The 12806-nt window shown below is 33.4% G+C and overlaps 1 protein-coding gene across 5 annotated transcripts in view; it reads right to left on the bottom strand.

Annotated features, from left to right (window-relative positions):
• Positions 1-12806, bottom strand: part of CCDC178 (coiled-coil domain containing 178) — a 674385-nt gene that overhangs the window by 602165 nt on the left and 59414 nt on the right. For all 5 annotated transcript variants that reach the window (XM_074201254.1, XM_074201258.1, XM_074201259.1 and 2 more), the window contains exon 2: positions 7319-7390. In XM_074201254.1, coding sequence (XP_074057355.1) covers positions 7319-7367 — 49 coding nt within the window. In that variant the 5' untranslated portion in view covers positions 7368-7390. The remainder of the gene's footprint in view (positions 1-7318; positions 7391-12806) is intronic.

The raw sequence follows: 12806 nt of genomic DNA, 5'->3' as shown, positions 1-12806 counted from the left end.
GGGGGACTGGCTAGGATTAAATTAAGAATATGGTTGAATAAAAAAAAACAGTGTGCTGAACTCTCATTGATCCTAAGAATGGGAATGAATGAAAAACAGAATTTTTAGGTCAAAGGACTTTGAGTGCACAGTGTAGAATGAGTCAAATGTTTAAGAAAAGCTGACTGGAGACAGAAAATTACTCTAGGAAAAGTCAACTATAACAGGGAGTTGGCAAGAAGCAAACTTTTGGTTGTCAGAAGGAAATCTTAAATTCCAAGAGAAAAAAGGGCTTGGCAGCAAACTAAATGAAGTTCATGAAATCTCATTTGTTGTATTCAGGGACACAATGGCATTTATTGGCTAGTCTTATTTGCCCCAAGTCTCATCCATAGAACAGCCCCTGTTGTCATTGATCTTATCAGACCTGATGCAAACTGCAGGGACCTGATGCAAACTGCAGGGTGGCAGGCTCACTATCAATCTGACCAGGTCAAAGTGTTCTTTCTTCTTGTATCAACCTTACCTTTAGCCTTAATTCTGGAGTATGTAAAGCAGCAAATAGTAAATAATTCCTAAATGATTAGTCTGAAAATTCTCTTTGACATAAGGAATGGAGATAAAGAATAGGAAATTATCTAAGTAGATTGTATTATAAACCATGGAAATGAACATACTTACCAAAGAGGAAATACACTGAAAGAGAAGAAAAGAGACCTGAGGATAAAGCTAAGCGTAAAATTCACTTCAAGGAGTTGGAAAGAGAATAGGGAGCCAGCAAAGTATTATACATGCTTTGTCTACATTATCCTATATTCAAAATTAGTGAAGGCAATCATTCATGAAAATTTAATATATACATTTTCTTTTATGATTATCATTATTTCTTGTTAACTATGACTCCTCTCCACTATATTCACATGAATTATCAAGAGTTGGCTCCATATAAAATTTTATTGGATTTAGATTTGTCTTGTAAGAAAAAAACAGAAGTTTTTGTTTAACTTTCATTTGAATAATGAAATGTGATTTAAAAGTGAATGAATGAGTCTTGGGTAATTCTTTTTTCAAGTAATATAATTATATTCCTCCAGATTAGATTAATTCCAGGCAATCATTCCAGTCCATTTTTTTCCCTTTATGAATCAACTCTGAAATAGGATTATGTTTAGTTTGATGGTATTGCATATGACTTCTCAAGATTGGTGGAGCAGAGTCTCAATACAATCATTGAAAGTCTTTTCATCACAGACTGGACCTTCCTAGAGATTTAATACATTGTGACATGAAGACAGTATTAAATGCTTCAACAGGACATTAGACACTCTGAGAAAAGATAACCTTACACAATGTTCTCCCAGTTACCCCATCATACTCATAAACTTCTGCTTTAGAAACTCAGTGACACCTTAACAAACCATAAGGGTTCATCTAGGTCATACTCTCATTCTAAAAAAATACAATACAATCTGTCTAAAAGCACAAACATTGGATAGCCTAGTTAAATCTACTGCCCACCAGTTCCACCCCTTCCACTTTCATTCCCCAGTTAACTACCTCCATGTGCTACAACAATGACTCAATCAGGCAATGTATTTGACTGCCTGGGTTCCAATGTTTTATGCCAGTTTTAACTGACCATAGCACTGCTACCTGAGACATGAAGGCTTTTGTAGAAATAGAAGTACCTCAGTAGCAGTGATGATCTAATCTAGCTTGAAAATAGCAGTTTTCTATCTTGGTCTAGTACAATTTATAGTAGTCATAAAATCTAATATGATCCAGGTATTATATATACATATATATGTATGTATACATATATATAGCTTATATTTGCATTTATCCATAAATATTTATTAATCCATTGATTGAGTTGATACATTTTTAATTGAATTTCATCAATAGTAAACATTGTTTTTGCTTTACATAAACATAAAGAAATTGTAGCTAAATGTAAAGGTGGCTCACAGATTCCCCTCAGGGAGGTAAAGTTAGCAAAGTTAGATTAATATTTGGGCCCAAGTCAACAAATAACATTTCATGGGGCACTTGGTCACCTTTATAAGTATAAACAAAGGACCACAATCACATGAAGTTTATGTGTCCAAAACCTGCTGCATAATCTCTGATTATAGTGGGAAAACTTCATGAAAAAAAAATCTAACAAAATTCTCAAAAGCAAATCATCAGGCAACCAGGTGGTATAATGTATATAAAGCTTCTTGAGTTAAAATTCAGACTCAAACATTTACCAATTGTGTGAAGACTATTAGTCTTGCTAAACTTCAGTGTCCTTTTCTTTAAAATGAGATCAGATTCAGCAGTCTCTAAAGTCTTCCATCCAGCTCTAAATCTATAATTCAAGCTAAATAATTTATAAATATTATCTAACATGATCCTTAAAAACTAAAAATATTTTAGAGTACAAGATGATTTGTAAAATTTTATAGATTAGTGACTTCTCATATAGGAAATCTTCATAAATCTTTGAGTAGACCTAAGACCTAGCTAAAACTAGATAAAGAATAACCTTTGGAAGTGCAATAAGTGGGTGACTCGAGATTAATTTTGGTACCCATGAAATGTAAGTGTTCTAGAGGAAGATTTCTATTGTTGGATATATCTTATAGAAAATTAGAGGATAGAGGGAATAGAATATCATAGAATGGAAAAGCATATGATGTGAATTGGCATGAAAGTATATACACTGATGAGATTGATCCATCTGGATCAAATTACTAAATGGCTATGAATTAAGGAGTAATGTAACCTCAAAAAACCATAATAATAGTTCAATCACAGGGCAAGATAAAGATCTATGGTGGATATAAATATAATGTAGCATATATATATATATATATATATATATATATATATATATATATGTAAAATGAAGGCAAATGGGGTTAAGTGGCTTGCCCAAGGCCACACAGCTAGGTAACTATTAAGTGTCTGAGACCAGACCGGACTTGAACCCAGGTACTCCTGACTCCAAGGCTGGTGCTTTATCCACTACGCCACCTAGCCACCCCTAAAAGATGAGTCATCTTATAAGAGTAAAAGATAATAGATGAATAGCATGAATATTACACTGATAATCACAAAAATATTAAAAGATACATTGAATATTGCACATTGGATATTTCTTCTACGAAAGATAAATGAAATATATGAATGAAAAATTCACAAGATGAGTATTATGGAAAGTATAACAATACCACTGAGCTCACAGATCCATTAAAGTCCTGAGTTTATATTTATAAATATACTGTTTAAGTCTCATCAGAGCCATCACACTCAATACTTTCAAAAGTTTAGTCAAGGTCAAGCTGTTGCCCACATTAAATGTTAATAGATAGTATTTACATAGTACTTTTATATTTGCAAATCCAATTACATATGTTATCTCCTTTGATTCTCACAGTTAATGAGGTAGGTGCTCATTTACAAATTAGTAAACTAAGGTTCAAAGAACTTCAGAGAGGTTTCGACTTACTTGGAGTTGTTTAAATGTCCAAGGTAGGATTTAAATTCATTTTTCTAACTTCTAATCTAAAATTTTATCCACTGTTATACTATTTATATGGTTGGTCAATTATTCATTGATTCAATAGTAAGTTTTGGAGGTTGTATTATATAGAAAGGATGAAATTTTAGGTGGCTAAGGAAAGACAAATTAAGATCAATCATGTAGTGTCTCTGTACAAATGTCTTCTAGTCCAGTAGATAAGATAAAACATCTTCAGACCAATCTGAAATTTCAAATTCAGAACTGGAATAAAATGGGACAAAGCCAGAGACCATTTAAAAAGTTATTAAAAGTAGGAACTCCATTTGGCTATTACTCTATTGTGGCTATGCTCCATTGACTCAGTTTAGTCAACCTTCCCTGCTTCTGTATTGGCCATGCTTGTTTACCAGTCAAAAATTTGGGAGAGGACCAAATTCTGTTTCCTTGTGGGTAAACTTTTTTATTTAAACCTACTTTAATGGCTTAAGCCTGAGTCTCCAAGATAATTGTGTCAAAGAATACCTTTAACACCTTTTAAGGGACAGTGGACCTGGAATTGGAAGGTTCAACTTCTTGATTTCAAATCTGTCTCCAAATACTTACTAACCATGAACTAGTCATTTAACCCTATTTGTCTCAGCTCCTCATCAGTAAAATGGGCTGAGGAAAGAAATGGCAAGCCATTCCTGAATCTCTGAGAAGAAAACTGCAAATGGGATCACAAAGAGTTGAACATGACTAAACAACTAAAAACAAGGAAAAATTAACTTTGTCTACATGACAAATATTGCTCCTACCACAGAGCATAGAAATAATAATAATTCAGTGAAAAATATAAAAAAAAATTTAAAGGTTAAAAAAACAGTATAAAAATTCCAGAGGTCACTGAGATTTATTTTGATTGGGGAACAAATAAAAGTTTCATGGAAGAAATAACATTGAAATTAGACCTTGAACACTATGATAGGCAGAATTGAAATGGAGAAGTATCAATTCATGGAAGTGCTTTATAGGCAAAGGGAATCACTTGAATGAAAAGCACTGAGACAGAATAATGTGGACTCTGCTGAAGCAATATCAAAGTAGCTCAGTTTATACAGAATACAGAAAAATGGTTTGCAATACATAGCAATTATTTCCTTGAATTATAGCTGAACATATTAGACAGTATTCAACCATCTCTGAGCATCAAAAAAAGGATAATTGTTATGCATGTTAGTATACTGAATCAGAGTATTCTATTTATAATCTCTACTGTAAGAGTAGAGAAAAAAATGTTTTACCATAGGAAATTACTAAAATAGAAAGTAAAACATAGGTTACTTATTGATTTGAATTACTACATATTTGTTTTTAACTTATCTTTGAACATCTAAACTAAACTGTACATAGTTATTAGTAATCTATTCTGTTACAAAGCCAAAAATACTACTGGTACATAAGTTTGAGTTTCATTATATTTTAAATAAAAAATTTCACTCTGTAGCTAAAAAAATCACAAAAAGAGGCAAGGAGGAATAATTCTTGCTACATGACTACCAGTTGAACTCTTTTTTCCAGTCATATAAGCTATGAAAGACAACATTTTTAAACTATTGGACACACACAATTTATTTTTGATAAAATGTAACAATCTCTTCCAGAAATACATATACCTCCACTGAATTTTAGATGACCATCAGTATTAAGGCATCTACACGGCACAGTGGATAGACTGTCTTTCATATTTGTGACCACAAATCTCGCCCTCTGATACTTACTAGCTATTTGAATGGGGCAAGTCACTTAACCCTGTTTGCTTGTAAAATGAGTTAGAAAAGAAAATGGCAAAGCACTATAGTATTTCTTCCAAGATTTGCTTGTAAAATGAGTTAGAAAAGAAAATGGCAAAGCAACATAGTATTTCTTCCAAGAATATCCCAAATAGGGTTACAAAGAGGAAGGAATAATGGAAAATTGACTCAATAACAACAAAGAAAAATTGTTATTTTACCAATAGCAGTCATATAACATCATCGGAAAAATATTAGGTAAAAATGACTACAATAATATAAAGGAGAAAAACATGCAAAAACTTTATAACTGATCAGTGCAATCACAATTTCAGAGGACTATTGGAGACTACAATCTGCACACAGGACAAGGGCATAGTTGTTGAAAACAAGCTGTGAGAGGTAGCTAGGTGGTACAGTGGCTAGAGCACTGGCCCTGGAGTCAGGAGTACCTCAGTTCAAATCTGGCCTCAGACACTTAATAATTACCTAAATGTGTGGCCTTGGGCAAGCCACTTAACCCCATTGCCTTGCAACAAACCTAAAAAAAAAAAACACAGCAAGAGGTGATAGTAAATTTTTTCTAAATGATATTCAACAGCAGACTATACCATTAAAGTCACAAAACTGAATGAAAAGTACAGATACCATCCTACTTACTATATGTTAGCAAAAGAATAATGTTTAATTTGGTAGAGAAGAGATATAGCTTTCAAAGTTCTACTCCAAAAAGATGTCAACCTACATTTGTTCAGTTGAAAAAAAAATTCTTAATTAGATACAAAAGAGGTAATATTGTTCAATGAGCTCATTACCATTAACAAAGGAGGAATGAAACAGATATGATATTGCATTGAGCAAGAATTTCATGTTGGACTATTAATGGCTAAATTAATATTTGTGGAAAATCTAAACAGTATAATTCTATGTTCTCTCAGCCTATGTTTCTACTACTGTTACCATCACTACAGAAGATAGAATCATGAATGACTAAGTGTCATTTTAAAAATTTTCTTCCATAGAAAATTAATTCATCAATTTCAGGTCAGTCTTCTGATCTTGAGTCTCCTAGCTATACCATGGTCACCTCTGAAATCTCTCCTCTGTGGAGAAAATTACTATTAACTACAGCCATGCTGGTATAGCTTTTAAGAATCATGAGAAATTTTCTGGGTCAGGATGAGAACTAAAGTAGAACATAAAAGAGAAAAGCAAATACCATGATCTTTAATACTTTATTTTCATAAATTATAACTGAATAACATTTTACTTCAATAATTCTGTGATTTTATTGATATGGATATCCCTTTTACTAGCACTGACCATAACCCCTAGTTTCTTTAGTCAATAGTCTTCAAGTGTGATAGTGATCACAAAAACCAAAAAAGATCAATGTTGTAGCAGGTAAGCTCTTATCTTTGAGACATTAGCACCTACTCAGTGCCTTATATATAATAAATATATATAAAAAACATATATATAATAAATAAATGCTTGTTGAAATTATTTGAATCAAATTGAAATTTGATTCTAATGAAGAACCTTTCTGAACTTGGCAAGATAGGATAAAACATGACAAAGAGTAGGTAACTAGGACCACCCTAAAAGGTTTGTGAGTCTTTTTTTAACATTAGTTGAACGTTCCAAAAATTCTACCACACTCACATTCATGACCTTCAAGAAACCAGAGGCATCTCCATGACACATTGAGGTATCCAGGCAGGATTTTGGTGCAATAAATATTTTTGAAAGTAACTCTTGGGTGGCTAGGTGGCGCAATGGATAGAGCACTGGCCCTAGAGTCAGGAGTACCTGAGTTCAAATCCAGCCTCAGACACTTAATTACCTAGCTGTGTGACCTTGGGCAAGCCACTTAACCCCTTGCCTTGCAAAAACTTTAAAAAAAAAAAAGAAAAGAACTCTTATGGTTTTCAGACCAAGAAAGTAAAGCCTTAGAATATATTTTTAAAAATAAAAGAACTTAATTATTTCAAATTTTATATTGGTAGCCAGAAAACTTGAAAACATGAGTTAAAATCTTAAAAAATAAACTTACTCTTTATAGGCAAGTTACTAAGTGTGGAAAATGAGGTTTGATGAGACATTATCACTGGCAGTTTTTTGAAACCTAATAAAAAAAAGAAAAAGGAGAAATTAAGAATTGAATATCATGTTTCTAAATACCTTATATTAATTTAAAGAGTAGTATATTTTAGAGTTAGTACTTTATTAGTATGGGTTGTTAAAACAACAGAATTCTGAACTACAGAAGTATCAAATAGAAACAAATAATTATTTCTAATTTGTGGGTCCAGTGCTTTCCAATGATTGCTTACTCTACTACTAGAAACAGTTGATTAGTCAAAGGAAGAGGAAAAGAAGAATAATAACCACAGACCTGTCATACCTGATAACAACTAACCACATTAAGTGATTTATACATGGACAAATGAAACTAGAGATTGCTACAAAATTAAAGATTAGTCTTGAGCAAGGAAAAAAAGTCTTTGGAGCTCAAATGGTATGAACATCACAGATGTCAATTGAAGGCAAAAGCTTCAAAAGAAAAATAATCAGATCCAGGAAGCAAAGAGAATGAAATAAGAAGAATACCATCTAATATTTATCAATCTAGATTCACACTGTCGGAAAATGAGTAGTACTGAAAATAACCAGACAATACACCAAAAACAAACATTCAAGAAGGGACTTGGTAATAAAATCCATAGCTTCAATTGTCTCTACACAAAAGCACAAAGCATTAATAACAAACAAGGTAAAATAGAGATTAAAAATAGTAAATTTGGGGCAGCTGGGTGGTGCAGTGGATAGAGCACCAGCCCTGGAGTCAGGAGGACCTGAGTTCAAATCTAGCCTCAGACACTTATAATTTCCTAACTGTGTGGCCTTGGGCAAGCCACTTAACCCCATTGCCTTGCAAAAAAACAAAACCCTAAAAAAAACAGTAAATCTGGCAACACAGAAATTACTGACACTTACTTGATGGGACCTGGAACTGAAATATGGCAGCTATACCCTATTTAAAAGGAGCAGGATTGAGAGAAAACATAGTAGTGCTATAAGGAAATCCAAGGGCCACTGGGATGAAGCCTGGTAGTGAAGTGAAGCAAAAACTGAACCAAAGTTGATTTCACACAATACTACCAACTAGACAAAAAAGAAGAAAGAAATGGGGCATTATGCAAATCTGGTCAAAGAATGTGACAAGGAAATGATGAGAAACTTTCATTATCTAAAGAATATGCTGGAGTTCTGTTTATGTAGAAGAATTCATAATTTCTTGGTGAGCTTTAATGATATTTTCATCTTTCAAAAGGTGAAGAAACAAACAAAAGTTCTTATAGATTTCATCAACAAGTAAAAAAATGGGTGGCTAGGTGGCGCAGTGGATAAAGCACCGGCCCTGGGGTCAGGAGTACTTGGGTTCAAATCCGGTGTCAGACACTTAATAATTACCTAGCTGTGTGGCCTTGGGCAAGCCACTTAACCCCATTTGCCTTGCCAAAAAAAAAAAACCTAAAAAAAAAAAACCAAGTAAAAAAATAATTGGCTGCTAGGTGGGTCTGCAAGCTCAGTGAGTCAAAAGTGTCCCAGAGCAATCAAAAAAGTGAGTAGGATCATATGTTCCAGTGATTAAGTGGAAGCTAGGGAAATGATTCACTATCATATTCTTCTCTTGTCATGTGAAATCCAGAGAATTGTGACCAATTCTGGACTCTATGATTGAGGTAAATTGAGATAAACTAGGAACTAAAAAGAAGGAGGTGACTAGGGTGGTAGTATACTAAAATAATGCCACATGAGAATTTTATTAAAGAAAATGGGAACATTTAGCTTGGAGAAGTCAAGTATGGATCAGAAGATCAGTTCGATAAGCTTTTATTATTACATCATTTATATTATATTGTATTTATTATATATTATATTATGTTATATCATATATCATATACTATCATATTATATTAATTATGTATAATATGTTATGTTATATTAATATTATAATGCATATGATCAGTTCTGTATGTATAAAGAAAGTTAAAAAATAATCTCTACCCTCAAGGAGCTTACATTCTAATGGAGGGGAAAAAATGTATAAATAACTAGTTAAGTGCTTTTATTGTTATGCCCTTTATTCACTTTTTGTTTGCTGGAAATTTCTATTTTCAGTATTTCTCATCTTCCTGCATTGTGGATCTAGGTTGAGAACTATTTATAACTCTTCTCTTGATTAAATTTGCATATCTCTAGAAATAAGGTAATCTCAGACATCACTTAACTCTGACTGCCTCACATTCAGAGTCATCTCCAGTCCTCCTGATCCATATCAGGCTACTGGACCCAAAGGTCTCTGGAGGAGAAAGTGAGGCTGGTGACTTAGCACAGCCCCCCTCACTCAAATCCAATTCATGTGCTTATTAAGATATCACCTCCCGGATATCATGGTCTTCTTCAAAAATGAAGGATAAATACCAATCTCAGACAACCTCACCTACTCATGATCTTCAGGAATTTATCATTTTCTAAGATAAAATGAACTCTGAAATTCACACCTTCTTAGATTATCTCCTTCCCTGAATGCAAGATTTCATCCTATCCCATTGTTAAGTAATCTTCCCCCACCCCTCCTTTTTAGTTTCTTTGTATATGTTGTCTTTTCTCTCGAATTTTAGTATGTATTGCCTTTCCTATTAGATTGTGAACTCCCTGAAGGTGGTGCTGTCTTGTATTTGAGACATCTAGTATACCACATGACACAGTGTGAGCACTTTATAAACGTTTATTGACTCTCATTCTGAAGAAGGTTATCACAACTTGGTATATCAAGAAAGGTGCCCTCTGGGAGATAATATTTAATCTAAGTCTTGAAGGAGACAAGAGAAACTAAGAGGTAGAGATGAGGGGGCTGAGTACTCCAGAAATAGCAAAAGAGCCCATGCACAGGTGCAAAGATGTGATATGAAATATTATGTTCCTGGACTGCAAGTGGGTCAGGGTATATCACACTGTCCTTATAGAGAAATTATGTGTAAAAAAGAATGGAAAGGCAGGAAGGGGAGAGAGGCTATGAAGATCTTTAAATACCAAACAGATGAATTTGTATTTGAGCCTGAAGGTAATAGAGAGTCTCACTAAGCAAATATACCCTAAAAAAAAAAAATCAGCTGAATGAAGAGAGAAAGAGAGAGAGAGAGAGAGAGAGAGAGAGAGAGAGAGAGAGAGAGAGAGAGAGAGAGAGAGAAAGATTAAGGTAAAAAGACTAGTTAGATAGTTCATACATGAGAGGAGAAATATTATCCAGGCAAGAAATAATTTGTGCCTAAATTAATGAGCTTACTGTGTCAATAGAGAGAAGGGGACATGAGCGATTCTATAAGCATAAACAGGATTTAGCAACAGACTGAATATGAGGAGTGAGAATGAGGAGTCAAGGATGTCCCCAAGGTTGTGAGTTTGAGTGACTGAAATGATGCTCATATCTCTACCGTAATAGGAAAGTCCAGAAGAAGAGTGGGGGGGTGGGGGGAGGGGGGAGGCAGTTGGGGAAGGGGGAGAGGAAGATAAGTTTTACTTTGAACATGTCAGACTTTGAACTATATATAGGATATCTATTTCAAGATGCCCAAAAAGGAACTGAAATTTCCTGTCTGGAGCTTAGGACTCATTCTATGAGTAGCATGTATTCTCATTCTATGAGCAGTAGCATGGATGGGGAAATGATCTGCATAGAGAGGAGAATGGAATGCATGGGAGCTGATTAGATTACTAAATGAGTTAATATGTAACAAAAAAGAGGGCCTTGAGTACACTTGGATGAAAAACCAGCAAAGGAGATGGAGAAATGATTGAAGAGATAGAAGAATTGTGAAGGAGAGGCATATTATTATTAGATTACCTGGAGAGGAAATGATTTTTAAAAAACCCTATCAAGGCCATAATAGCTATTTTAAGTATCTGAAGAGTTGTTGTGTAGATGAGGAATTAATTATGTTCTGCTGGGCTCCAAAGGCTGAAAATAGGTACAAGAGTTGGGAATTATAAAAAGGTGAATTTAAGGAAGACAAGCTTTTCAAAATTAAACTTTTGCCATATTGCAACGTATCCTCTCATTGAATAACCATTCCCATTTATTTTTATAAGAGAACCTTGGTGGTCTCTGGGATCTTTTTATCAAGGTTTTATGAATAATTTAGACTATTCTGGAGCAAAGTAGAGAGAATACTAGACCGGGTGTTAGGAAGTAAAAAGTATTCTTTCAGTCTTAGTCACTGGGCAAGTCATTTCACCCTGCTTGCCTCAGTTTCTTCTTCTGACAAATGAGGATAATAGCACCTACTTTTCAGGGTTGTTGTGTGGATAGAATGAGATATTATTCATAAATTGCTTAGCACAGTACCTATAAAGCTATATAGATGTTTATTATTATACTTGCTTCCCCTGAAGATGGGTCTGTATATTACTTTTATTTTTAAAAAGGAGAGAGAAATTCTAGCAAGATGTTGGTACAGAGTGGTCATGGCTATAGTAAAAATAAAGATGTGCAAAATAAATTGAAAGGATAACAAAAATTCCTTGTAAGAAAAATTACACACAAATCCCAAAAGCAATGAAGGAGGGGGAAGAACCCTAAAAAAGGAAGAAATAATATCCAATAAAAGATTCAGAAGAAATCTTCACAGAAAGAAAGGAGTAATGCTAAAAAAACTGCAACTAGAATTGCAACTAGATTCCCAACAATGAAACTGAAACAACTGTAAGAACTCTCACAATGACGGGAAAACTTTTAAAAAAGAATAAAATAAAAAGACAGAAAAAAACTAGAGTTCTTTCAAGATTTCAAAGGGAGAATCAAAATTTCAACCAAAAAATAAAGAACTTTAATAAATTGGGAGAATTTAACAAAATGCTGGGGGGGGGGGGGTTAAAAAGAGAATGCCAAAGACATAATGTAAGAAAATATAACAATAAAGCAAAGAATTATAACAGCAAAATTTAAAAAAAAATTATAACACCAATTTTCCTTGACAGCAAAACATGACAAGACAATCTGAGAACTATTTGTCTCCCAGAAAAGCACAGTGAAATAAAAAAAAAAACTTAAATATCATTTATCAGGAAACTTTAAAAGAAAAATACCAAATAATATCAAAAACAAAGAATGAACTCATCATCAATAGAATCCCAGGACATGCAAAAGAGAATTTAAGTACAATCAACCCAAAAAGAAGCAAGCCATTAAAGGAACTCCTAAAGAAAAATTTTCCAGGACCAGACTGATTTATAAGTGTTTTCTACCAAATATTTAAAAATCAATTTCTCCTAATCTACATAAATTATTACATGTTTTCTACCAAATATTTAAAAAATCAATTTCTCCTAATCTACATAAATTATTACATGTTTTCTACCAAATATTTAAAAATCAATTTCTCCTAATCTACATAAATTATTACTATTAATAGTTTCCATTTAGATAAGGTTTCCAAAGTGCTTCACAAATATTATCTCATCTTATTTTCACAATC

The sequence above is a fragment of the Macrotis lagotis genome, chromosome X (assembly GCF_037893015.1).
Source record: "Macrotis lagotis isolate mMagLag1 chromosome X, bilby.v1.9.chrom.fasta, whole genome shotgun sequence".
NCBI classification, from domain to species: Eukaryota; Metazoa; Chordata; class Mammalia; order Peramelemorphia; family Peramelidae; genus Macrotis; species Macrotis lagotis.
Note: the sequence above shows the minus strand (reverse complement) of the source record. Positions and strands in the feature narration are given on the sequence as shown.